The following is a 26,737-nucleotide window of genomic DNA, read 5'->3' as shown; positions in this document are numbered from 1 at the left end:
AACACACCTCAAACTAGAGAGGGTACAATTTCTGGGGAAATTGTAGGGTGTGCTTGCTTGCGTCGGTTGCACAGGGGTCCGTTTTTGAATGACATTTTTACAACTGATATTTCTGTATATTTTATATAAAAATGCATAAGGCCTACTTATTATGTGAGGAATGTTTATTTTAACGATTGAAAACAGATAACGCTACATCATAGACCACTGTAGTATGTGTTGCCCGGGCAACACAGGCTAATGTCATGATGCTAATACTTCAGTGAAATAGTAGACTACTGTTTCCGAAAGTAGATGTACTTCTTAATAATATCAGCTTATACTGTACATTACACATGACAATTGTGTGTCATATCACAGAGTAAAACTAGAGAGGGTACCCTTTCGCCGTTGGTAAACAATGCTCACGCGATGTAGTGTGCTCACGCATTCAGGGGGCAAAAGAAATGGCTGAAGTAAGTTCATACCTGCGTTCGCTTAATCATAAAGATCTCGAAAGTTACGTAAATAAACTGACATTAAGCGATGGAATCCAACTTCCCGATCCATATTCAATCAAGGATTGGATAGTTGACCCATCAAAATGGCCAGCTATCGAGTGGCCAGATATTTATACATATTTAATTGAAAAACCCAGTGTTTACACAAAGGATAAATTAGGAGCGTTCAAGTCACTCAATGCCTACAATTTCTGGGGAAATTGTAGGGTGTGCTTGCTTGTGTCGGTTGCACAGGGGTCCGTTTTTGAATGACATTTTTAAAACTGATATTTCTGTAGGCTATATTTTATATAAAAATGCATACTTACTATTTATAAAGATTACATAGATTTAAAAGCATTTTTTTTTTTGCTGCTCATTTACAACTGAAAATACGAGTGAAGTGTAGAATGAAATAGATCTTCTCTATTCCCCTGCAAAAGGCATCCTCATCGTTGAATCAAAACGAATAAATTTGGCAGACCGGTGTAAAAATTGACCTAATCTCTATGACGTAAATGTCCTTTTAAGTTTTTCCCTTCTCGTGATATTTTAAGGAATTTAGCCTACACATATTGCATTCATTCATGAATAAAGAACCCCCTTTGAAGATTATTCTACGACGTTACCGGCAGTAGAAGATTGAATCGCGATTCAAACAGTACCATCTTCTAACTGAAAATATGCCCCCCAAAACGTAAATAAACTTGACATTTATTTAGTGGAAAATCGCTTTCATAAAAAGCTCACTGGTAGCGATCATTGTCAGTAACAACGCAAAATGCGATATAGCCCTGTGTGGAGAAGCTGCCCCGGTAAATTGTACTACTACGGTACAGTACTAGACTACTGCTGTGTTCGTCTTGGTAGCGATTGCGTTGGTTGAATTGGATTTAACGTTCCGTTGTACGGTTTAAGCTGAAATTAATTATTTTCATGAACAGATTGACAACGTTTAGGTTGTGGCAATGAAGTTCAGGTTAGTAGTTAGATAGACTTTTGATTTAAGTAAGGGGAGTGCCGAACATGTTCTGTCGCCGTTTGACTTCCTAAACAGCTGTGTAGTGTAGATGTTTTTGTAGTGTGTCTCGCGTAGGCTACAGCATTGCAGTGAGCAACACTGGTTTGAAACCACAGGTAATGATAATGTCACCAACAAATCGTTTACTTGTAATGTAATGTCATAATAAATCCTACAACGAAAATGTATTTGTGAGGAATGTTTATTTTAACAATTGAAAACAGATGCATCATAGACCACTGTAGTATGTGTTGCCCGGGCTACAGAGGCTAATGTCATGATGCTAATGCTTCAGTGAAATAGTAGACTACCGTTTCCGAAAGTAGATGTGGGCCTACTTCCTTAATAATATCAGCTAATATTGTACATTACATTTCACAATTGTGTTTCACATCACAAAGTAAAATGAGTAAATAGTTATCACCCTGGCCTCTTTACCTGTGGCGTTTCTGCAGCTGCCTTGCAGTAAAGCTATAGTTAGCCTAGCTATCCCCCAAGTTAACAGATGCGAAACAACTGTTCTGCTACAGGTAGTCACGCGTGTTTTCGTGACGTTAGTGACGTAGTGACGTTAGTAACGTCAGTGACTGTGGCTAACAAATTAGCCACCGTTAGCTTCACTTTTCGCCACAAAAACTTAACTTGAGCCTAAACCATGCAACGGAACGTAAATCCCAATAGAAGCAACTCAATCGCTACCAAGACGAAACTTTTGACACCTAGATTGTCTATGTAGGCCAAATATTGACTGAGTTTTAGGGGGGCGAAAATAAACAATAATAAATATATATGTGAGAGAACAAAGGTTGTGCTCTCGCCGAAGGCTTGAGCACACCCAATAATATATATGTGAAAGAACAAAGGTTGTGCCCTTGCCGAAGGCAAAGCACACCCAATGAGTAAATAGTTATCACCCTGGCCTCTTTGCTTGTGGCGTTTCTGCAGCTGCCTTGCAGTAAAGCTATAGTTAGCCTAGCTATCCCCCAAGTTAACAGATGCGAAACGAATGTTCTGCCAAAGGTAGTCACGCGTGTTTTCGTGACGTTATTGACGTAGTGACGTTAGTAACGTCAGTGACTGTGGCTAGCAAATTAGCCACCGTTAGCTTCACTTTTCGCCACAAAAACTTAACTTCAGCCTAAACCATGCAACGGAACGTAAATTCCAATAGAAGCAACTCAATCGCTACCAAGACGAAACTTTTGACACCTACTTTGTCTATGTAGGCCAAATATTGACTGAGTTTTAGGGGGGCAAAAAGAATAATAATATATATGTGTGAGAACAAAGGTTGTGCTCTCGCCGAAGGCTTGAGCACACCCAATGAATGGTTGTTAGCAGGCTTCTGCAGAGCTACAACCCATTAATTTGAATCTACCAACATTGTGGGTTGGTATGTCTGTTACCTACTATGCAGTGTTGTCAAAAACAATCTTACCAAAAGTCACTATTGGCTCTCTGAAAAGTTGGTAAAACTCACTAGATTACTAGTTATGTAAATTCAAAACAAATTGGGCCCTTTATCCACACCTAGCTCACCTCCGAGTGTGTGTGTGGGGGGGGGGGGTACAACTTTCTATGACAACACAGAAGTACAATTACAGATATTTGTACTGCTGCTCAACAACCAAAACTGAGATTGTAAAAGTAGCACTAGTCACTAGTCACTAGTGGGATTTTGGAGAGGGGGTGGGGGGCGGGGGGGGTGGGGGGCGGGGTGACTGAACATCTGCTCCAGCTTACAAAACACTTCCTGAACAGAAAGAAGAAGAACTACACTGAGTTACGCAATAGGAATCTTTGCTTTCAAGACACAGTATTTCTGGAAGTTCCGATTCCTGATGTTCAAACTGAGAACTTGCTTGGTGGAGCTCATGAAGATGCTGACCCAGCAGTGGTGATTTAGACTTGGACATGTTTTCGTCACACCGGTATGAGTCTCCCTCATTCTCTCCCTCATTCTCACCCCCCTCCTCCCCGGCAAGAAGTCAGTGGATGTCGATGTTTGTAAAGACAGTTTATTTCAGAAACACATAATGACATCATAGAGACATTAGCACCCTTAACCTTCCTGCTTGCATACACTGTAAAGTAAAAAAAAATTGATAATTTAAAACATTTTTTATTTAACCTTCATTTTACCAGATTAAGATCCATTGAGAACATGCTGGGAGTCTATGCCAGTGGTGGAGCATTTAACTTCAGATCAAGAATCCCCCCATACATCGATTAGGATAAAAGCATCTCATTTGTATTGTTATATTTCTCACCGTTTACCTCAGTAGTACAGCATTGACTGAAGATGAGGTTCAAAACCACTCTGTACGTGGCTTTGAATAAAAGGCCAGGCAAGAGACAACACTCCTAACTGAGAACATTCTCCTTATGAATTCTGCCCGGTAACACATGGCTGATACTATCACATTACCATTTAAGACATATCTCAAAGGTTAGAAAACAACAAAGCTACAATTATTTACTTGTAAAACAGAAAACAAAACTCACATTAGTACCTGTCTGTTTACATTGTTGCCTAGTTTAGTACCTGCAATGTTAACTCATACAGCTCAGCTTTGATGATAATGATTAATGCTACTGTTTGAATTTAATTCAACCCTAACCCCAACCACTTACCCTAACCATAGACCCAATCCTAACACTGACCCTGACCCCCATGACCCCAAGCTGCCAGCAGTGATCAATTGACCTCCCGACCTCTAACCTCAGCAAATGTGGTAGTTGTTGCCCTTCATCAGAGTCTCCTCCTCTTCCTCCTGGTTCACGGTGGGACCCCCACAGTCTTCCTCACAGCTCTTAATGACCTGCTCCTCCATCTTCCCCTCCTCCATTCCTTCCCCCTCCTCTCCATCCTCCTCCTTCTCCTCCCCTCCTCTCCACTGGGCTGGTCTGCCAGCCTGTATGTTCCTGTAGGCCTGTTGAGAAGACACCGACATTAGACCAGACAGCTGGAGACAGTTTTGGCCATCCAACCCAGTACCCAGCACTCACTTCACCAGGCTAGCTTCACCCAGGACCCCATGCTAGCTACACATAGCACCCCAGGCTAGCTCCACCCATCCCCCCAGGCTAGCTCCACCTAGCACCCCAGGCTAACTCCACCCAGCATCCCAGGTTATCTCCACCCATCCCCCCAGGCTAGCTCCACCCATTCCTTCAGGTTAGCTATTAGGCTAGCTCCACCCATTCCTTCAGGTTAGCTCCCAGGCTAGCTCCAACCCAGGATTGTCCCCAGCTTCAGCTGACAGCAGTAGACCTTAACCCTGACCTGCTGAGTGTGTTCTGGCAGCAGGTTCTGGATGAGCTCTGCGATGGTTCTGAAGGTGGGCCGGTCCGTGGGCTCCAGCCTCCAGCACTGCGTCATGATTCTGAACCTGGGAAACACAGAGGAGGTTGCTAGTTTGAATACCAGAGGGGAAAACCAGTTCTGGTTGTGCATGAGCTGCTGTGTGAGTTGTTATTGAGAATCAGATGCAGGAATGAATGTCTCTGTTGTACTGGTCCAGCCTGGTCAAGGCTGGACAACTACACTAGATTAAACTGCACTGAGCTATCTATATTAGACTGTACAACACTATACTAAGCTGGACTAGACTGCAGTGTACAACCTATATGTTGTACTGGACTACACCATGCTAAACTTGACTAGACTGTAGTGAAACTTCTATGTTAAATTGGGTGGGGATGGACTAGACCAATGGTTCTCAACTGGTTTAACCTCAGGACCCACTTTTGTCCTTGGTCATCAAGTCACAATAGAGGGGGTGGGGGAGGGGGGGTGCAGGTATAACTCTAGACGGCTTTCAAAATAAAAGTGCACCATCGGAAGTTCGGTAACTTAAAAAAATATTTGACGGAGCCTAAGTACGGACCCACTCCACACCGATTGCGAGCTGGTGTGGAAACACCAGTTGAGAAACACTGGACTAGACTAGGCTGAATTAGACCAGACTGCAGACTGGATTGGACTGGACTAGACTGGCCTCTCATCCTGCAGTGATACGTGTGTGTCTCTGTGTGAGGGTTAGACTGCAGTGACTCACATCTCTGGAGAGGAGAAGTCGGGGCGGGACATATGGTGGCCATCTTTGATCATCTTGTAGAAGCGAGAGTCCACCACCACGTTGGGGTACGGGCTCTTACCTGGACAACAAAGAAACAAAGAAACACTCGTCAACAAACAAACATACAAACACGTATCAACACATGAACACTCATCAACATATAAACACCTGTTGACAAACAAACACCCGTCAACAAACAAACACTTGTCAACAAACACCAGTCAATTCACAAACAAACAACAGTCAGTTAACAAATAAAGTGATCAAATGGAATACATTATTGAATTAAAGTAAAGAGTAGAGAGTTTTACCCAGAGAGAAGATCTCCCAGAGCAGGATCCCATAGGACCAGACGTCACTCTGGACCGTGTACACACAGTCAAAGATGCTCTCTGGGGCCATCCACTTCACTGGCAGACGAGCCTGCGCTCGCACACGCACACACACACATACACACACAAGCATACACACACAACAAATGCACACTCACGTGCATGCATACATACACACACACACATCACACACAAGCATACACACACAACACATGCACACACACACCCATACACACCCAAACATGCACACACACAAATACACACACTCAGCACACACCCATACACACGATGCACACGCACGCACACACACACCGAAGGTACATCATTGCAATTCGAAGGCAGTAAAGGGTTTGTCTGTACGCTGGCCGTTCTTAGGTCTTCTGTCAGACTGAACTCACGTTTCCTTTGACCACGTAGTTGGCGTCATTCATGACGTCTCTGGCCAGGCCGAAGTCACAGATCTTGGCCACGCGATGATGCGTCAGCAGGACATTCCTGGCTGCGACGTCTCTGTGGATACACTGATACACACACGCTGGGCTGAGACGTGTGTGTGTGCGTGTGTGTGTTGGGGGGGGGATGTGTCTGGTGTGTGTGTGTGCATTGCGTAGGAGTGTGTGTGCATCTTTGTAAATTAAAAGTTACGTTTCTGGAAGCAAGGAAATCCATCCCCTCTGCAACCTGATAGGAGAACAGGATGAGGTCATCCATCTCCAGAGTCCAGTCTGGTTGCTCATCCTCACACTGGGGCTCTGCAGGGAGAGGGGGGGAGGGAAGTTTGGAGGGGGGAGATAGGAAGAACAAAAGTACAGAATGACTGAGAAAAAAGACAGGTGGATTTTATCTTCCCCACCCCTGTTGCTGGTTTGTGATTAGATGCTAAGTCTCGTCTGCAATTATATGTGGCAGTCTCATCTGTAATTGGATGTGGCAGTCTCGTCAGTGATTGGATGTGGCAGTCTCATCTGTAATTGGATGTGGCAATCTTGTCATCGATTGGATGTGGCAGTCTTGTCTGTAATTGGATGTGGCAGTCTCGTCTTTAATTGAATGTGGCAGTCTTGTCATTGATTGGATGCATACTGTATATTGTGGATGGGACCAGTACAGAACATTTGACTGCAGATCAAAAGGATGCAGGTTCAAGTTCTCTTCTCTACATCACTTTGGATAGAAGCATCTGCTAAATGAACACATCACAAAATCATTATGAAGCAGTAAAGGGATTACCTAGGGGGCTTCTGATTGGCTGCATGTCCAGGTAGTGGTCTGAGTCTGACGAGGAAATCCCACTGTCACTATGGAAAACACAGACACAAACACACACACACATTACTGACAGGCTGGGGGGAACGAACACACACACGCACACTCATTACTGTCCAGGCTGGGTGAAAACACACGCACACACAGTCTCAGATCAGCTTCCCCTTTCTCAGATCCTGCTACAGGGAACAATAACCTTCCTTCACGCTGTGGCTAAAGTGCATGCACATACTGTAACCACTGCTTCATGTTAACTGATGCAGGAACTGAAGACAACTAACTCACTGAAATGTGTGTAACTCATCCCCACGCCAGCCTGGTTCTCCCTCCAGCTCCCTGACCTTCTAACCCAGCGACCTCTGACCTCTGACCCTAAACTGGCCTGTTGCGTTGGTGCAGAGCGACCTCTCACCTTCGGATGCGAGCAGTGGAGATAGATGTGTTCTTGTACAGGCTCTTGTCTTCCGGAGCCTCCGGACAACTCAGATTGGCTTCCAGGAAGTCCTGGGCCCTCCCTCGCAGGAAGTTCAGCAGGTCGCCATGGCTACAGTACTCCGTGATCATCAGCATGGGACCTGGAGTCCACAGTGGAGTAGAGTTGTAGTCCAAACATCAAAACAAACTGTTGTTGTGCTCTACATTAATGGCGTTAGGTTTATACACAGCTGTACAGAATATAGAGACTTATTACATGGACAAACCTCATACACACTTCTTACCAACCCATACCATAAAATACATGCTGTTGTACATTGTACAAGTACATTACTACACAGCGTTGTCAAGTCACTATGCTGCAGACAACTGACATTCATTAAATTCATCATGACTACAGAACTCTGTCAACATGGGACCTGTAGTCCACAGTGCAGTACAGCTGAAGTCCAAACTTCACATAAATACAATTTTGTTCAGTTCATCAAATCCACAGGCTCAGACCAGGTGTCCTGAGCCTGACTCACCTCCCTGGGTACAGGCCCCCAGCAGGTTCACGATGTTGTCATGGTTACCCAGGTGACTGAGAATCTTCAGCTCTGACATCAGTGCCTCTCTCTCCTCCGAGTGGGCGCTTGCTGTTTGTGAGGGGGAAGGGTATGCAGAGGACGACGGAACTTCTGTTATGACATCACCTTAACACACTTCATTTTTGGGGTTAGGGATTAGGGCAAGGTTGTGGTTAGCCTGGTGTTGAGGGGAACAGTTTAGGGTCGGGTTTATGTGGGGTTGAAGTTGAGGTTACTTACGTTTGAGCATCTTAACAGCCACTGTGGTGACATTGTCATGACTACCCAGGCCGTAGGCGGTGGCCTCCACGACCTTGCCAAATGCACCAGCACCCAACACCGGACCTAGTGGGGAGGGGGGGGGTAAACACAGGTAAACATTAAACCTTCGGCAGCTGGGAGTGCTCTGTTTATTTCAATGTTTCACAAGAGACACTGATCTGCTCTTTCAGATTGGCCCTGCTTCATCACAACACAAAACACAGAATGCAGACAGACATACACAGGCCGTTTCAATTAAAGTATGTTACAGTCAATACTCCAACCCATGGTTACTGACATATATGTTAACCTGTGGTCAAACATGTTAAACCATTAACCAATGATCATACGTGTATTCCTGTGGTCATACAAATCTTAACCTGTGATCATGTTCATACATGTTAACCTGTGATCTTGACCTGTGATGTTATGTATGTTCTGTTAGTATACATGTTGTGCCATACATGTTAGTATACATGTCATGTATGTTGTGTTAGTAAACATGTTATGCCGTACATGTTGGTATATGTGATGTATTTTATTAAACATGTTATGTATGATATGTTAGTTAACATGTTATGTCATGTATGTTAGTTAACATGTTATGTCATGTATGTTAGTATACATGTTATGTCATGTATGTTAGTATACATGTTATGTCATGTATGTTAGTTAACATGTTATGTCATGTATGTTAGTATACATGTTATGCGTGGTACCCAATCTGAGCCGGCTCCGGGGGAACTCCCACTGCTGGTTGTAGGGCAGCTGGCTAGGATCTATGAAGGTGTACTGGTTCCCATCGCTGCTCTCTACTATCTTCCAGCGGATCTCATACTTGGGCTTCTGGAAGACACATACAGTACATACAGGTGTTTTAGTGTACCTGTGTATCCTGGAGAATTTTTACCTTTGTACTTATATCTAAGTTTTCATGTGTGTATGCACCTGTGTATCCATGTTTGTGTGTACCTGTGTATTCAAGTGTATTCATGTGTGTGTGTACCTGTGTATCCAGTTGTATCAAGGTGTGTGTGTACCTGTTTATCCAGGTGTGTGTGTAACTGTGTAACCAGGGGGGTATTCCAGAAAGCAGGTTCCGTGACATACCCGGGTAAGTTAACTCCCCAGCTGACACCCAGCGTTGTAGCAACATTGCCAGTAGGTTGCTGCAACATTGTGAATCAGCTGGTGGGTTAACTTACCCGGTTATGTTGCATAACCTGCTATCTGGAATACCCCCCAGGTGTATCCAGGCGTATGTACCTGTTTGTACTTGTACAGCAGGATGACCAGCAGAAGAAGGAGGACACCAGCCGCACAGCTCGCTCCTATCACTATGGGTGTACCCAGCTGGGACAACACTCCAGTGGCAGCCATGTCTGAGCAACAACAACGACATCAACAACAACAACAACGACATTAACAACAACAACAACAAGAAGGACACCAACAACAAAAACAACGACAACAACAAAAATGACGGCGACAACGACACAACACCGGCGACAACGACGATGACACCGGCGACAACGACGATGACACCGGCGACAACAACAACAATAACAACAATGACAACGACAAAAACATCAACACAAAGCATTGCAACTCAGAAGGTTCAGAACAAGCAATGACAACCACAACCCCCAGCGCTGGTATCGAGGGCCAGAGGTGCCTAACTGGCTCAGTTCTGCTTTCTCCTGGACCTAAGAGAGTGTGTGAGGATGTGAGAAATGGCCCGTGGCTGTTCCACTCTTGATCTGGGTTCTCGGATAACTACGCAAGGGGTCGTTTTTTTCTTTTAGCGTGAGTTTTGACAAATCAGTGAGGGACACTATTTACAGTTTTTTTCAATTGCTTACACGCATTGAAATTGAAGTCACATTTTCCAAAACATTTTCCAAAACACAGTCTGCATTAGCAACATGCAGGTTGGCTAAACAGTAGTGATCTAACCACCAAAACACTTTATACATATCTCAAAAGACAACAGTTCTCTCTCCAAAAGCATACATTGAAACAACACACTGAAATACAAAAACACTAACAACAGAGAGCATTACAAAAATTATGAACTTTTATCTTTGCAGTTTACAGCCGTAAATTATTTTACACATTACACATTTTAATCAGTATTTCATGATAGTAAAAATAAATCTGTGAAGAGTTTTGAAAACGTGGCTTCAGTTTTGACCAATGTATCTAAGCAGTCGAAAAAAACTATAATAGATTGAGTTAGCCCTGGCGCAGGATAAATGAAAGACACCTAAAGGATTGACAGTAAATGACAGCAGATTCTAACCTGGACTCTAACCCAGGTTTCTCCAGCATCACTCACGTGTGACCAAGATGTCTCTGGCAGTTCCCTCACTGTTGGAAGCCACGCACTCAACTGTGACATCATCAGTAGTGGACGGCAAGGGCAGCTGGCTGTGGACCACCTCCCCATCATCTGAGAGAGTCATCTCAGGAGTGGGACGCACACGGAGGGTGTCATTGTCACCACACCTGGCAACACAGTGACAACAGGAGGGTTTTCATGACACACCTGGCAACCTATTAACAGGAGGAGGTTGTAAGGGATGAGAAGATTGGGGGGGAGGGAACGAGGGTTCAACCTACGAGTATTGGTTCCCCGGACACAGGTACCATAGGATTGTGGGTAGTCTGTATCCAGTGGAGGAGCAGGTCAAAAAGGAGGAGTTCTGTTTCAAGATCACTGCACTGGGCTTATCTGAGGGATGGAGAGGAGAGGGGGATGCGAGGGGAGGGGAAGGAGGGGGAAAGGGAGAGGGAGAGGGAGAGGGGATGGGGGTTCGGAGAGGGAGATGGGGAAGGGGGGGGGGGGGGGTTGGGAAGAGGTCAAGGGGGAGGGAAGAGAGAGCGTGGACGAGGGATTAATAAGGCAATAAGGGATCAGATAACCGAGTTAGTGGTCATGCTGGGCTTGGCGGGGAAGCTCCAGAGCGCGGTGTCGTGTCGGCGGTGTCTCGTACAGGCGACACGCAGGAGGAAGTGCACCGAGCTGGAGAGGAGACGGCCGCCGCTGTGGAGGACATACACTCCTCTGTCCTCTGGCCGTACTCTGATCACCCGCAGCCTGGCACGGTACCTACAGCAGGGGGGAGAGAAGGGGGGAGAAAGAGGGGACGAGTGAGGAAAGGGGTTAGAGAGAAAGAACACAGAGAGAGAGAGAGAGAGAGAGAGAGAGAGAGAGAGAGAGAGAGAGAGAGAGAGAGAGAAGGGGGGGAGAAAGAGGGGACGAGTGAGGAAAGGGGTTAGAGAGAAAGAACACAGAGAGAGAGAGAGAGAGAGAGAGAGAGAGAAGGGGGGGGAGAAAGAGGAGTTGGAAGAGAGAGAGAGTGAGGTGGTTTGGGAGAGAGAGACGGGGAGAGGGAGGGAGCAAGACAGGGTTAGTTGTCATCCAAATTTTCACCCTGTAAAGTGTCTGGGTGGAGGGACCCGTTAGCACCTGTGGTTGTGGCTGGAGAAGGAGGGCTGCAGGCTGGAGGTGTTGAGGGGCCTGGGGGTCTCCCACCTCTGGGTCAGGAGTGGGGGGTAGGCCTCCAGCTCCACCTGGAGGTCCAAGTCCTTCCCTTCGGCCACCTCCACCTCTCCTCCAAACGTCCTCTTGTGTCCTGCGTCCTTGTGTCCTCCCTCCTCATCTCCTGTGTCCTCATCTCGCGATACGTTCGTCTGAGTGGAGGCTGGAAGAAGAGGCCTGATGTAGGGCTCATCTGGGGAGGTGAGAGAGGAACACGTGACGGAGTTTTTCTATGTATGTATGCATGTATGCATGTGTGCGTGTATGTACGTATGTACATATGTATCTGTCTGTCTGTCTGTCTAATCTATATAAACCAGTCATCCAGTCCTGAACCTGGTGCATACCTACGACGGTGAGGTGGGTGGAAGTGGTGCTGTTTCCGCCCTTGTTGGTGGCCACGCAGGTGAAGGTCCCTGTGTCATTGTGGGTGACAGCAGGGACAGAGACGGTTCTGTGGAAAATCACCTTGCCTGAGCCCTTGGATGAATTCACCAACCTGGACGAGCTCACCAGAACCTGGGAGACACAGCCAACAGGTCAATACAGCTGGGATAAAGGCCCCAGACCCCACCCCACACACATACTACTGTACCCGGTACTACCACTGCTAACACCATCAATGGGTTCAACACCCCAGATAATAATAATTTAATGGACTCATTTAGCAGGTGCTTTTATTCAAAGCGACTTACAGTAAAGGGAGAATCTGAACCTGCAACCTCTTGATCTGTAGTCAAGTGCTCTAACCACTAAGCCATGCCATCCCCAGGTGACCCCTGACCTCTGACCTTGAGGGAGGAGTGCTTCCAGGTCAGGGTGTAGAAGTGGGAGGAGTCGCTGCCCATGCAGGTGATGTTGAGTGGCTCTCCCACGATGCGTACGTACTCCTCCTGCGTCTCCAAGGAAGGCGGAGGCGGAGGCGGATAATGCCCTGAAACACAGTCACATGGTTCTGAGAGGAGGCCGGCACAAGAGGTGTACAGGTGTTACTGCGGGTGTTCAGGTGAGGGAGTCCAGAACAGCCGCACTCGAATAAAGTCCTATCCATCTATTCTAAACTCAGACTAGACTGCGTTCACGTCTCACTTGGAACGACCTGAACCAGGAAGTTGGACGACCGCTGTTCCACTCCACCGATCCTCGCGCTGCAGAAGTACTGGCCGCCATGATTGGCCTGGACGTTGTGTATCACCACACCCTTCCGGGGGTCGGCTGTGTAGTTGATGCCGGCGGGTAGGGCCCCGCCACCGAGCGACCTCAGCCTGAGGTCGGTGGCGCTGGGGTCCCTGAGTAGGCAGCCAAGGGAGAGGTCTGCCCCCTCTTTCACTGGCTTCAGCTTCCGAGGCACAACGAAGCTAGTAGTGGGGTCTGTAGAGCAACAACACACTTACATAAATACGCCATGTATGTAGACGCTCTGCATGTTAGCGAACACGCTTTACATGTGAACAAGCCAGAGGACGTTTTGTGGATGTACTGCATCCATGAGTTTTTGTTGTTGTGTCAAAAGCCAGCTTTTTAATTGCAGTAACATCATATAACAGCGATATCATATTACAGCAACAGGACGTTACAATATCACCACATTAATGCAACATCACATTACAAAACCATTCACCTCACATCCCATCACAATATTGGATTTTTTGGACAATGACGTTATTTGAAATGAACTGAAATTGCCTGATCAACTGAACTGCTTAGCTACAACTTAACTGAACAACTTAACTTACCTGGTACCACAAAAAAAGCATAAATCACTTGTTTTATGTACTCTTCAAACTGTGTACGCCTACTAAATTATTTTTACATTATTACAGAAATATTATACTTTATATTATGGTATATTATTATGTCATTTTTTTAAATTGGTCTGTCTGAGTAAAGAGATTCACAATGTGTGTGCGTTTTACATATTTCTGTAGTTTGCCGGAAGAAAGGAGAAACGAGAATAATGCAGGGGTCTTCACTGTGTGTGTGTGTGTGTGTGTGTGTGTGCATGCATGCATGCTTTGTGGTGAGTGTGTGTGGTTGTGTGTGCCTGCTTTGTGGTGTGCGTGTGTGTGTGGGTGGGTGTGGGTGTGTGGTTATGGTTCAAACGGAACTTTGTCCAGTGCTGGCTCCAGGAAACACATTGCGCTGGTGATACAAAGTGTCTCCAGATTCCATTGCCACTTTCACTTCTCCTTCCTCTGGTGTGTGTGTGTGTACGTGGGTGTGTGTAGGGGTCGTGGTTGCGGTGGTTGTGGCGTGTCAGACATATACGCACACACACGCAACCCTAACACACATACAAACAAACACAGACACACACACACACACAGACACACCCCTAACACACACACAACCACCACCTATACACACACCCACTCACACACAACCACATCCCTCACATACACACACACCCACACACACATATGCGTCTCTCCCAGGTGAAACCCACAAAGATTCACACCTGTTCCCACGGTAACGGTCTGTTCAAATCACAAGCACCCTCAGAAGACTAACAGGAAACCTAATTTTATCAATTTAGTTGACGCTTTAATCCAAAGTGAGATACAAAAATAGTGCATTCAGAGGAGAAAATCGAGGATCAGAAGTGCAAAGTTCTAACAGCATTTTGAAAGTCAGCGTCAAAGAATGGTCCGTATTTTTCAGACACAGTCAAAATCCCTGTTTCAGATACCAGGCACAGTGCAGTAATAATAACATCTTAACTACAGTGCAACAATTACAACCATTTCAGGTTTACCACATAGAAAGACGAATAAACGTTTTAAGTACCAAACACATAAGGCGTGTGTGTGTGTCTGTGTGTACAGCAGTGGGCTCCATCTCTCAATGCAGGTAAAGCCTTTGAACTGTAACTCAGCAGGAGAACAATGTGTGTGTTAACATTGCCCACCTGAGCGGATGTGTGAGACGGATCAGGTGGGTAATGCTAACACACACACGCACACACACACAGCATCACAAGTATCCTGAAAACACACTGAGTATCCTGATGTGTGGAAAACACACTGAACCAACTGTTCACAGAGCCTTCATCCTGTCAGACGCACCAGTCGGCCCCCGCACCTGTGGCCTGGGTTGAGCTGACCAGGGACGAGCAGAGGGGGTTGCAGACAGCCACACACCAGCCCCAGCCTGGGGCCAGGGCCTGGGCAGGGAGCAGGATGGGGGGCTTACCTGGGGCTGAGCAGGGTAGTACCCCCAGGAGTAGAGCCAGCAAGGTCAGCATCTCTCCTTCAGTCTCCACCTCTCTGTGTCGTCTCTGTGGGTCTGTCTCAGTCGGCCTGCGTCTGGGTCTCTCGGCTGGCTGTCTGCGCTCCTCCTCTCTGTTCTTCCTGAACTGCTCAATCAGCACTTCTCCTCCATTCCCTTGTACGAGGCTGTCAGAACTTCCTCCGGTACCCCAGCCCCCTTCGTGGTTAGAGAGGACCCCTTTCATATCAAGCTACCGTCTTACAATGGAACATACTAGAATGGAATAGAGTGTAATAGAACAGACTCCTGCAGAATGAAACATTCCAGAATAAAAAACAATATAATTTCACATTCTAGAAATACATTTAAAAGAGTGGAATATAACATGATTGAATGCAATGTAATGGAACAGAATGTCGTAAAATAGAATGTTGTATAATAATGAGTAAAACATCTTACGTTTCCTGTAAAGTGTTCCTTTAATGTTGTTAAAAATTGACACATATGCAAGCAAAGCATCATAGCATAGAACCCCATCTGAAATACTCAGACACTAAAATACACTTCTAATCATTTCACCTTTCTAATCTATTCAGCTGGTCCTGCCATTGTCTTTGGTTAAAGTATTTTAGAAAAGTATTAGCTTTGGTACCTTTACAAAATATAAACACACGCTTGTCATCAGGTAGCATGATATCAACTTTGGTATGCTGGACTGTTACTGCTGTAATAATGTTAGAGCTATACACTTCTGATCCTTGATGTTCTGCTGTACCTTCCATTAAAGAATTTAGCGTCTGCTAAATTAATACAACGTTGTAAATATAACGTTTGCAGGACAAAGAGGTACTCAGGGTTCTGGCTGGTTACAGGTTGTGCCTAGGCTGTGTACCATAACACACATAACAGACCAAGTCAACATGTTTATGCTGCTCAGAGGGGGAAACTGACTGAAACTCCTAACCAGGAAACTCCCCCCTGACCCAGAATATAAGTCTACCTTCTCCTCCAGACTCTTGCGGAGTCTTAAGAAGTACATTGATCTACCTTCTCCTCTATAGGAGTCTTCATAAGTACAGAAGTCTACCTTCTCCTTTATCGCCTTCAGGAGTACAGAAGTCTACCTTCTCCTCAGTGCTTTTGCAGATGTGGTGATACTGTGTGTAGTTATGGTGTTCTCAAACCTTGTACACCCTAACATCTGCAGTATAACACAGATTATAGAAAAATAATACAGCGATTGATACATTCTTCTCCACTTTGCAGCATTCCTTAGACATACATATAATACCAATATACAAAGCCAACACAAAATATTCTTCTAAAACGCTTCCTGTGGTGGTCACATGATTATCAGACAAAGGTTGTCACGGAGATCTTTAATCAGGTGACCTTAGTTAGGTGACCATAGTCATGTGACATTCATCAGGTGACCTCAGAGGAAGCTCTCTTCCTCCTCAGGAGTGCAGGGAGACTGGCTTGGCTCCTCCTCTTCCTCTGGGTGGGTTTGCATCACTGGTGTTAAGGGCTCAGATGTGGTGGGGTCTCCATCGCCATGGAGACCAGACTCCTGTGGGCTGGATGATTTGGTAATTGATCAAGTAATTTATTGAATGGTTGATTGAATCAGAACAGTAGGTTTGACAGATAAAGATCATCCCAAATATTATTAAAACATTTGTTTTCATGTTTGACCGCAGATGAAAGGGTCGCAAGTTTGAGATTGCCCCTGTGCGTTTGCCGTACGTGCTGTTGCTGTTATCCAAAACATCTGCTAAACGATTGCAGACTTTACATATGTTACATGAAATAGTTACATTATCATTATGAAATAATAACATAAAAACACACATAAAGAATAAGACAAAGTGTGTGGTATTCTACAGTCAAAAAATAGTTATATATGATAACGACAACATTACACAGATTTCAGTGCTCTAGGGGGGCCATGGTTGCGGTGAGTATTTCACCATCTAAATGCAGGCAGAATTGGGAAATATCGTTGCGTAGCTGACTGCTGCTTGTGAGTCACACAACTTCCCTGAGCACACAACAATGTTTATCTCCTCTAGGTCAGATGACAGGAAATAGTGGCTAGTGGGAATAGGAGCAAGGAGTTAGGATAGGGGGTGGAGGAATAGGGAATTAGGTTAGGGGCTTGGAGCAAGGAGTTAGGATAGGGGCTAGGAGCAAGGAGTTAGGATAGGGGCTTGGAGCAAGGAGTTAGGATAGGGGCTAGGAGCAAGGAGTTAGGATAGGGGCTAGGAGCAAGGAGTTAGGATAGGGGCTAGGAGCAAGGAGTTAGGATAGGGGCTAGGAGTAAGGAGTTAGGATAGGGGCTAGGAGCAAGGAGTTAGGATAGGGGCTAGGAGCAAGGAGTTAGGATAGGGGCTAGGAGTAAGGAGTTAGGATAGGGGCTAGGAGCAAGGAGTTAGGATAGGGGCTAGGAGCAAGGAGTTAGGATAGGGGCTAGGAGCAAGGAGTTAGGATAGGGGGTGGAGGAATAGGGAATTAGGTTAGGGGCTTGGAGCAAGGAGTTAGGATAGGGGCTAGGAGCAAGGAGTTAGGATAGGGGCTAGGAGCAAGGAGTTGGGATAGGGGCTAGGAGCAAGGAGTTAGGATAGGGGCTAGGAGCAAGGAGTTGGGATAGGGGCTAGGAGCAAGGAGTTAGGATAGGGGCTAGGAGCAAGGAGTTAGGATAGGGGCTAGGAGCAAGGAGTTAGGATAGGGGCTAGGAGCAAGGAGTTGGGATAGGGGCTAGGAGCAAGGAGTTAGGATAGGGGCTAGGAGCAAGGAGTTGGGATAGGGGCTAGGAGCAAGGAGTTAGGATAGGGGCTAGGAGCAAGGAGTTAGGATAGGGGCTAGGAGCAAGGAGTTAGGATAGGGGCTAGGAGCAAGGAGTTAGGATAGGGGCTTGGAGGAGTAAAGAGTTAGTGCTAGGATTAAGGAGTTAGGATAGGGGCTTGGAGGAGCAAGGAGTTAGGTTGGGAACTAAAAGGAGTAAGAAATTAAGATAGGGGCTAGGGACGCAAGGAGTTAGGATGGGGACTAGGAGTAAGGATTTAGGATAGGCGCTTAGGAACTAGGGGATCTAAGGGGCTAGAGGCTAGGGTTAGGGCTGAGTTTAGGACTAGGATGTATAGATGCAGTCACAGTACATAGGTTGATGTTGTACCTGTCTGAATCCTCCTTGGGAGTGTCCAGCACGTCCACTATGGTTTCGATGGTGACGTCAGGTATAGGTATGATGTAGGCAACGTGGGAGGGGCCAGCCTCCTTTAGTTCCACCCCCTCTGAGGGGTCTGCAGCCTGTGTGTCTGCCGCCCGGGGTCTGGTCCTCGCCACCGCAGGATGGTCGCTGCGCAGGAAGTTGTCACTGACCTGGATGTAGCGCTGACAGGAAGTAGAACCAAAAGAAGGAGATCGTAAACGTTCGACTCTGCTGGTGTCCGAGAGAAGCGGTCGCAAAAACCGCTTCCCTGCAGTTCAGCAGAAAGCAACAAGCAAAACACACTAACTACAAACACACACACGCACACAAACACCAAATACACTCACACACATGCACTAACTTCATACACCTACACACACATGCATACGAACAACACACACACATACACACACACCCTAACAATGCACACACACACCTTACCTCCCTGTAGGAGTCCGACAGTAGGTCAGCAGTGGTCTGGACCAGGGAGGAGAACCCAGGCCTCGACTCGGATTTCTCCTCCCAGCACCTGCACATCACCTCATACCTGCAGGGTTACAGTTAGGGTTAGACTGGGGGAGGGGACACAGGAGCTGCCCATTACCCCGTACCCGGGGGAAAGCGGGGGAAGGGGGTTGTGTTGTGACTGTAAATTGATGTAACCGTAAAGCGTGATGAATCCTAGTTTCATGTTTGAGTGACACGTTTGACTGTTACGTTCATGTGCTGATATTGTACTGTCATGTCACTGTAACGTGATGTTACTGTGCTGTGATGTCACTGTAACGTGATGTTACTGTGACGTAATGCTACTGTGACATGATGATGCCGTGACATGATGATGCCGTGACATGATGATACCGTGACATGACGATGCCGTGACATGATGATACCGTGACATGATGATGCCGTGACATGATGATGCCGTGCCATGATGATGCCGTGACATGATGATACCGTGACATGACGATGCCGTGACATGATGATACCGTGACATGATGATGCCGTGACATGATGATGCCGTGCCATGATGATGCCGTGACATGATGATACCGTGACATGATGATACCGTGACATGATGATGCCGTGACATGATGATACTGTGACATGATGATGTCGTGACATGATGATGCCGTGACATGATGATACCGTGACATGATGATGCCGTGACATGATGATGCCGTGACATGATGATACCGTGACATGATGATGCCGTGACATGATGATGCCGTGACATGATGATACCGTGACATGATGATGCCGTGACGGACTCACATGGGCTGGGAGGCGTGGGCGGGCTTGGGCATACGGTAGCCGCTCTTCAGCGCAGTGTAGAACTGCTCGTTCATGGGGATTTCTGGGTAGGGAGGGCCTCCTGGAGGCACAGGGAGTCGGGATTCACTTTGATTCAATTAGGATCAATTCAATTCAATCAGTGTGTGTATCAACTCAATCGGATTCAGTCCAGTTTGGTTTAGTACCGTTTCGTTCAATGTATGTATCCATTCAATTCAGTTAAATAAAATGTGCTTCAGTTGAGTTTGGTTCAGTTTAGTTCAGTTCAGTTTGGTCCAGTTGAGTTCAGTGTGTGTATTAGTTCAGTGTGTGTATTAGTTCAGTGTGTGTATTAGTTCAGTGTGTGTGGAGTACCCAGAGAGAAGATCTCCCAGAGCAGGATGCCGTAGGACCAGACGTCACTCAGGCTGGAGTACAGGCTGTGGAAGATGCTTTCTGGAGCCATCCACTTCACTGGCAGGAATGTCTACACACACACACACACACACACACACACATGTACACACACATTAACAAGCACACACATCACACACACGCACACATGCATACACCACACGTGCACACACATACATTCACACATCATACATGAGTGCAAGCATGCACATTCAGACCCCACACACACACACAAGCACCAACATATTCACGCACACAGACAAACACGTTTTTTACATTGCTGTGTACAATTCCAATGAAGAAGCCACCACCAACACACTCTATTGACACAATGCCTCGGAATATCCACATAAACCCCCTCTCTCCTACAAAAAAAAGGAAGCGATGACTATGGAACAGGAAGTGATGTACGTGAGTTGAGTTGACTTGTGTGTGTGGTCGTTCCTGATACGGTCCCCCCGACTGGCCACTACTGCCCTTCACTGGCCTGGCCACACACACCCACATGCACAACTACACACTCATACACACACACACACTCACACAGACAGACATACGCGCTCACACAGAATACTGATGGTAAGCTAGGTAAGGCACTTATAAACAAACGCACGTTGCCCTTAGCGACATAGTTGTTGTCGTTGGCGAGGTCCCTGGCCAGTCCGAAGTCACAGATCTTTACCAGCTTCCCCTCACACACCAGCACATTCCTGGCTGCCAGATCCCTGTGGACACACTGGAGAGCACACACACGCATAAACACAAATGCACACAAACATGTACACACGCACACATACCAAAGATTGGTGCGCACCCAAGAACAAACCCGATGCACCCATGGGCACATTAGATGTGTGATGTCAGGTTACACCTGAACTATATTACGCAAGCACAGAAATTCAGTGGGGGTGTGTGTGTGTGTTTTTGGGTGATTGGTTAAGGAAACGTGACAAACTGAATTGTGGAATTAAATCAACGCTTTCGTGATTTGTGTCCCGGATTAATACTGCAAAAAGGTCATGAAGATCTAGTGAGAATGAGGAGGTACATTTTTAGAAGACAGGAAGTCCATGCCCTGGGCCACCTGGAAGGCAAAGGCCACCAGGTCTGGGAGGCTGAGGCCCGTGGAGTCACTGAGAGACAGCACTGGAGCTGGGGGGAACAAAACAAGAGAACCTTTAGAACACTGGACAGTACAACCTTTAGAACACTGGACAACCTTTACTACACTGGAGAACCTTTAGAACACTGGACATTACAACCTTTAGAACACCGGAGAACCTTTTCGAAAACTGGACATTAGAACCTTTAGAAAACAGCAGAACCTTTAGAACACTGGACAGTCCAACATTCAGAAAAATGAGGAACTTTAGAACCATAGACAGGAGGATCTTTAGGCCACTGGAGACAAGAGAAGCATTCACATCTAGCTGACTGACATCCCTGCACTTTATGAAACCATATGATGTTGTCATGGCAACGGTACCTTGTTCCTGGTAACCGTTGCTGTGCTGGCAGGGCGTCTCGTAGTCGCAGGGCTCGATGTCGGCGTACTTGATGGCATCGCTCTGCTCCTTCATGGCCTCATGCTCCAGACACTGCTCTATGGACATGTCCATGTAGCCTCCATCTGACCCACTGCAACACAGCGAACACTGTGTCTGTGTTCGTGTGTGTGTGTGTGTGTAGTGAGCTTATGTGTGCAGGTGTGTTTGTGTGTACGTGTGTGTGTGTCCAGGGGTCCAGTCTTACCTGCGTCCCCCTCCAGGTGAGCTCTCCTCAGTGAGGATGACCCCCTGCTGGTCAGCCTGGCTCTGCAGGAACAACGCTCTGTTACGATGCAGGAAGTCCACCAGGTCACCATGACGACAGTACTCCGTCACCAGGTAGATGGGACCTGAGGAGAAGAGAGAGAGAGATGTGATATACATATACAGAGAGACGCAAAGAGAGAGAAAGAGAGATGAAGAGAGAGAGATGTAGAGAGGGAGGTAGAGAGAGAGAGATGTGATATACATATACAGAGAGACGCAAAGAGAGAGAAAGAGAGATGAAGAGAGAGAGAGGTAGAGAGGGAGGTAGAGAGAGAGAGGTAGAGAGGGAGGTAGAGAGAGAGAGAGAGAGAGAGAGAGAGAGAGAGAGAGAGAGAGAGAGAGAGAGAGAGAGAGAGAGAGAGAGAGAGGGTTTATAGAGAAGGAGGTAGAGAGAGAGATGGTCAAAGAAAGGGGTGTAGGGTAGGCAGGTGACCTACTCATCTTGGTGCTTGTGTGTGTGTGTGTGACTGTGAGTGTCTGTGTGTGTGCTCACCTGTCTTGGTGCAGGCCCCCAGTAGGTTAACGATGTTCAGGTGAGGGCCCAGGTGACTCATGATCTTCAGCTCTGAGACCAGAGCCTGGGTCTCACTCCTCTTGGCTGTAGCTGCAGAGTGGACACATACGCACACACACACACACAGAGAGACACACACACAGGCACACACACAAACACGCACGCACACACAAAACTCACGCACACACACAGAAACAAACACACGTACATGAGGAAACACACACATTCACAGAAACAAACACACATACACACACACACACACACACACACACACAAAAACAAAGACATTGCGTGACTGTGCCAGGGCAGTAGAAGAGAGGTCTGTGGCCACATGTCGCTGGAACAAATGGGGCTCAGCTGTTGTTACAGCAACACACACACCCAACCACAACACACACACACAGACGACCACAGCACATGTCCTACCAGCAGGGAAGAGTGTAATACAGTTGACAGTTGAGACAGTCTAGAAGTGTAGAGTACAATATAGTACAGTACAGTACAGTACAGTGGAGTACAGTACAGTACAGTACAGTACAGTACAGTACAGTACAGTAGAGTACAGTAGAGTACAGTACAGTACAGTACAGTACAGTATAGTCAAGTAGAGAAGTGTATAGTGGAGTAGAGCAGAGTACAGTAGAGCAGAGCAGAGTAGAGCCCAGTAGAGTACAGTGGAGGAGACTAGAGTCGTACTCTTCAGCATCTTGACAGCCACCCTGGTGGAGGTGTGGTTGTGTCCCAGGTCATAAACCGTGGCCTCCACCACCCTGCCAAAAGCCCCCGAACCCAGAGTGTGACCTGGGGGGGAGGGAAGGGAAGGGGGTGGGGGGGACAGGGGGAGGGTTAAATGGTGGGGGAGGGGTGGAAAGGGGGAGACAAGGAGGGGGTGGTCAGCTTCACAGTCTTGGGGAGGGGGTTGTTATGACACTGTTGTAACACCGTTAATCACACATCAGATCTAGTTAGTTCAAAGATCATCTCCAGCATGAGGAGAACTTGATTCGGTGCCCCGATCAGCAGACCAGCACCAGAAGGACTGTGGTCACCAGGTTCAACAGTGAGATGGGGGTGTGTTTGTTTTCTCACCCAGGATGAGGCTGTCTCGGGGTAGCTCCCAGGCGGGGTTGTAGGGGAGGTGCACAGGGTCAACGTAGGTGTACTCATGACCGTCCGAGCTCACAGATTCTATCACCTTCCAACGGGTCTCATAGCGAGGCTTCTGCTCACACACACACACACACACACACACACACACACACACACACACACACACACACACACACACACACACACACACAGGTAACATTTAGATAGAGTGCAACTGTGGAATATGAATTCAATTTGCTTGGTTCATCGTTTGATGAACAAGTGATTGATTGGTTACCTGATTCAGGGCTCTCAAGTTTGATAAACAGTTTAGCACGATATTACCACTTCAACGTTTGGTGTTCGCGAAGGGGGGGTGGGCGGGGGGAGGGAGGGTGGGTGGGTGGGTGGGGGGAGGGAGGGGGGGGGAGGGAGGGGGGGGGAGGGGGGGGGGGTTGATCATTAATCCATTAATTGTAATAGCGGGACAAGCTATTCCCTACTTCTCAATGTGAGAAATACAAGGTGTTGAAGAAATGTTACAATTTGTGACAACTGAGAGTCCTGCTGATTGATTGACTGACCTTCCTCCACAGAGCAATGAGGATGATGAGGAAGATGATAGCGATGACCACGAGAGCCAGTACTGCAGCCAGTACTGCTACCTGGGAGAATAGAGCTGGGGAAGGAGAGGGGGAGAGGAGAGACGGAGGAGAAGGGGGGATGGGAGAGGAGGGAGCAGGGGGGAGGGGTGATGGGAGAGGAGGGGGGAGAGTGGAAGGGTACTCTCATTTCTAATCAATATTGATCAAACTCTGTTCTAAGCCCGCGTCTACCAGTAGACCAAAAAGACCAATGTTATGCAGCCCCCAACCACGCCCTCTACACTCACAGTTAGAGACCAGGCGTATGTCCCGGGCACGAATCCCTCCTTCGTTGTGAGCTTCACAGCGCAAGGCAGTGACGGCGGCCATGTTGTTTAGGGTGAGCCGGCTGGCCACCCGACTGAGCCCTCTCTCCTCCACGAAGGTCACGTTGTCCTCCACCACGACCTCCGGGCCAGAGGTCAGAGGTTGCCAGGGTGTGGACTGGTCACTGCACCTGGAGGGAGGGAAGGGGTTCACAAAACATCTTATTTACATATTGTTCATTTAGCGGATAGCTTTGTGTGGGTGTATTTCTGTGTGTGTGTGTGTGTGTTTGAGCGTGTGTGTAAGTGTGTGATGGAGTGTGTGTCGGTGTGTGTCTGTGTGTGTGTGCATGTGTGTGTATGTTTTTGTGTATGTATGCTTGTATGTATGTGTGTGTACAGGCTCCCAACCTGTTAGTGCTGGAGCAGCTGTACCAGTTGATAGTTGGCGTGGGAACGCCCTCGGTGACACACAGCATGTCCTGGCCCGGCCCCCTCTCGTCTGACAGGTGAAGAATTCTGGGAGGGACTGCACACAGGAAACGCATCATCACCCCTCTACACACAGAAAACACATTCATCGCGACACACAGGAAACGCATCATCACCCCGCAATACACAGGAAACACGCCATCACCCCACACACACAGGAAACGCATCATCACTGTGTGTGACTGAACGCTTTTCTTTGGTCCCTGGTGTCACCTCACCTGTCACCTGCAGGGTAAAGGTCACATTCCTGGCCTCCTCCTCATTGGCTACCACGATGGTGTAGAGCCCAGCCTGGCCGGCCTTCACCCTCACCAGGGTCAGAGTGCTGAGCAACCTGCAGAGGAAAAACACACACAGGCTGGGGATAGCAGGCTCTGTGTGGGTACGTGTGTGGTTGTGAAGCAGGTTTTGTGTGAGTGTGTGTGTAACAGGCTTTGTGTTTGCGTGGGTGTAGCAGGCTCTCTGTGTGTGTGTGTGTGCACAGCAGACTCTGTGCGTATGTGTGTGTAGCTGCGTGTTTGTGCGCTTGGTGCTTGTGTGCTCTGCGTGCTTGCCACCTCGTGCGGCCGTTACCTGGTTTCATGCACCTTGTTGATTTTCGTCGAGACGTTGTCTCCGATCAGGGTGGAGTTGTGTCTCATCCAGGTGACGGAGGGTTCGGGGTAGGCCTCCACCTGTACTCTGATCTCCACGCTCTCATCCACCATCACTGATACCCTGGTGGGCTGTCTCGGCTCCAGCTCCACGTAGCCCCGCTCTGCAGAGCGCCATGACAAATCAAATGCACCCTAACCCTTGTGGAGCAGACCGCTAGACCACGTGTTTGTGCATGTGTTTGTGTGTGCATGTATGTGTGTGTATGCCCGTGTGCGTGTTTTCATGTGTGTCTGGGTGTGTGTGTATGTGTGTGCATAGAAAGCAAAGAAAGGAGAGGGTTCCCGCCAAAAAGGCTCTCCCATATCTCATTCCCAGCCCCTCACATCAGTGTGAACACTGCAAGAACTTTTGTGGTTCCAGAATTGGCCTCTTCAGTCATTTGAAGATCCACAAAAAGGACCCAGCAGGAGGACAATCATACTTGACTCGCCAATGATGATGATGCATTTGTGTGTGTGTGAGTTTCCATGCGTGTGTCTTTGTGTGTGTGTGTGGAAGCTCACCTACGACCATAACAGTCAGGTTGTCTTTGGCGGTGTGTCCCTCGACAGACTCCTGAACCGTGCAGCTATATATCCCAGAATCCTCCAGTCTGGCATCTGGAATGCTGAGAAACGACCGGATCTTCTTCCTGGACATCAGCTCTGTCACCGGTTCGATTTTCTGGGGAACCCAACAAGATGTCAGGGAGTTCATATCAATCATACCTCAAAAACATGCCAAGTCGAGGATCAAGACACACACCCACTTACTGTTACACACTTCCCGCACCACACACCTACTTCCTGCTTCCTGGTCCAGGATTAATATACAGTATGAAGGATGAGACACGTTCATTACCCATGACTCTTAGTGTATTTTTTTATGAGATAAATTGCTCATGGACACCAACATTGGGCCAGCATTGGCTGACAACATGGTGGATGTCAAGATTAGCTGACTTTGAATTGGAAAGTGATCCCATGAAATCCACATTTTGATGGTCATTGCCATTTTGTCTGAATCAGGCGGAGCTGGTTCATGCAGGAGATTCCGAGACCTTAGCGCGTCACTAGCATCTCGTCATATCACGCAGTCGGGGGCACACCTTCTTAGCAGGGCGGGGTACTTAAACAGGATATCACGGCACTCTGCATTGCTTAATGCGACACAAGATGCTCAC

The 26,737-nt window shown here is 47.3% G+C and overlaps 2 protein-coding genes across 6 annotated transcripts in view; both read right to left on the bottom strand.

Annotated features, from left to right (window-relative positions):
- Nucleotides 1–3,504: 3,504 nt before the first annotated feature.
- csf1rb (colony stimulating factor 1 receptor, b) lies at nt 3,505–15,443 on the bottom strand. The gene is made up of 20 exons (XM_062453070.1): nt 15,182–15,443; nt 13,079–13,360; nt 12,781–12,923; nt 12,337–12,508; nt 11,918–12,182; nt 11,442–11,557; nt 11,068–11,179; nt 10,784–10,953; nt 9,712–9,827; nt 9,165–9,291; nt 8,425–8,529; nt 8,143–8,253; nt 7,593–7,755; nt 7,145–7,212; nt 6,560–6,666; nt 6,313–6,435; nt 5,894–6,005; nt 5,562–5,661; nt 4,787–4,892; nt 3,505–4,433 (listed from the first exon to the last, which is right to left on the bottom strand). The coding sequence occupies exons 1-20, from the start codon at nt 15,441–15,443 to the stop codon at nt 4,224–4,226; spliced, it is 2,970 nt and encodes a 989-aa protein (XP_062309054.1). The 3' UTR covers nt 3,505–4,223.
- A 216-nt stretch (nt 15,444–15,659) lies between these two features.
- LOC134013877 (platelet-derived growth factor receptor beta-like) overlaps nt 15,660–26,737 on the bottom strand; it is a 19,901-nt gene continuing 8,823 nt past the window's right edge. For 3 of the 5 annotated variants that reach the window (XM_062453634.1, XM_062453635.1, XM_062453636.1), the window contains exons 6-23: nt 26,079–26,238; nt 25,492–25,675; nt 25,137–25,252; nt 24,838–24,955; nt 24,409–24,617; nt 24,101–24,195; nt 23,517–23,649; nt 23,124–23,228; nt 22,407–22,517; nt 21,852–21,996; nt 21,586–21,737; nt 21,148–21,251; nt 20,713–20,835; nt 20,061–20,172; nt 19,686–19,785; nt 18,852–18,957; nt 18,375–18,592; nt 15,660–16,776 (exon numbers count right to left, since the gene is read on the bottom strand). In XM_062453634.1, coding sequence (XP_062309618.1) covers nt 16,635–16,776; nt 18,375–18,592; nt 18,852–18,957; nt 19,686–19,785; nt 20,061–20,172; nt 20,713–20,835; nt 21,148–21,251; nt 21,586–21,737; nt 21,852–21,996; nt 22,407–22,517; nt 23,124–23,228; nt 23,517–23,649; nt 24,101–24,195; nt 24,409–24,617; nt 24,838–24,955; nt 25,137–25,252; nt 25,492–25,675; nt 26,079–26,238 — 2,433 coding nt within the window. In that variant the 3' untranslated portion in view covers nt 15,660–16,634. Of the gene's footprint in view, nt 16,777–18,374; nt 18,593–18,851; nt 18,958–19,685; nt 19,786–20,060; nt 20,173–20,510; nt 20,836–21,147; nt 21,252–21,585; nt 21,738–21,851; nt 21,997–22,406; nt 22,518–23,123; nt 23,229–23,516; nt 23,650–24,100; nt 24,196–24,408; nt 24,618–24,837; nt 24,956–25,136; nt 25,253–25,491; nt 25,676–26,078; nt 26,239–26,737 lie in introns of those variants that run through there. The other 2 variants (XR_009928990.1, XR_009928991.1) reach the window with 2 other exon arrangements.

This window comes from Osmerus eperlanus, chromosome 27, assembly GCF_963692335.1.
Source record: "Osmerus eperlanus chromosome 27, fOsmEpe2.1, whole genome shotgun sequence".
Classification (NCBI taxonomy): Eukaryota; Metazoa; Chordata; class Actinopteri; order Osmeriformes; family Osmeridae; genus Osmerus; species Osmerus eperlanus.
Note: the sequence above shows the minus strand (reverse complement) of the source record. Positions and strands in the feature narration are given on the sequence as shown.

Bases quoted from the DNA above. Each gene is read 5' to 3' on its own strand.
- csf1rb (XM_062453070.1), bottom strand. From the start codon at position 15,443: ATGAAAGGGGTCCTCTCTAACCACGAAGGGGGCTGGGGTACCGGAGGA. The intron at 9,828-10,783 runs GTGAGTGATGCT...GTTGTTGCTCAG, and splicing joins CAGAGACATCTTGGTCACAC to ACATGGCTGCCACTGGAGTG. The intron at 4,893-5,561 runs GTGAGTCACTGC...TGTGTTTCCCAG, and splicing joins GACTTCTCCTCTCCAGAGAT to GTTCAGAATCATGACGCAGT.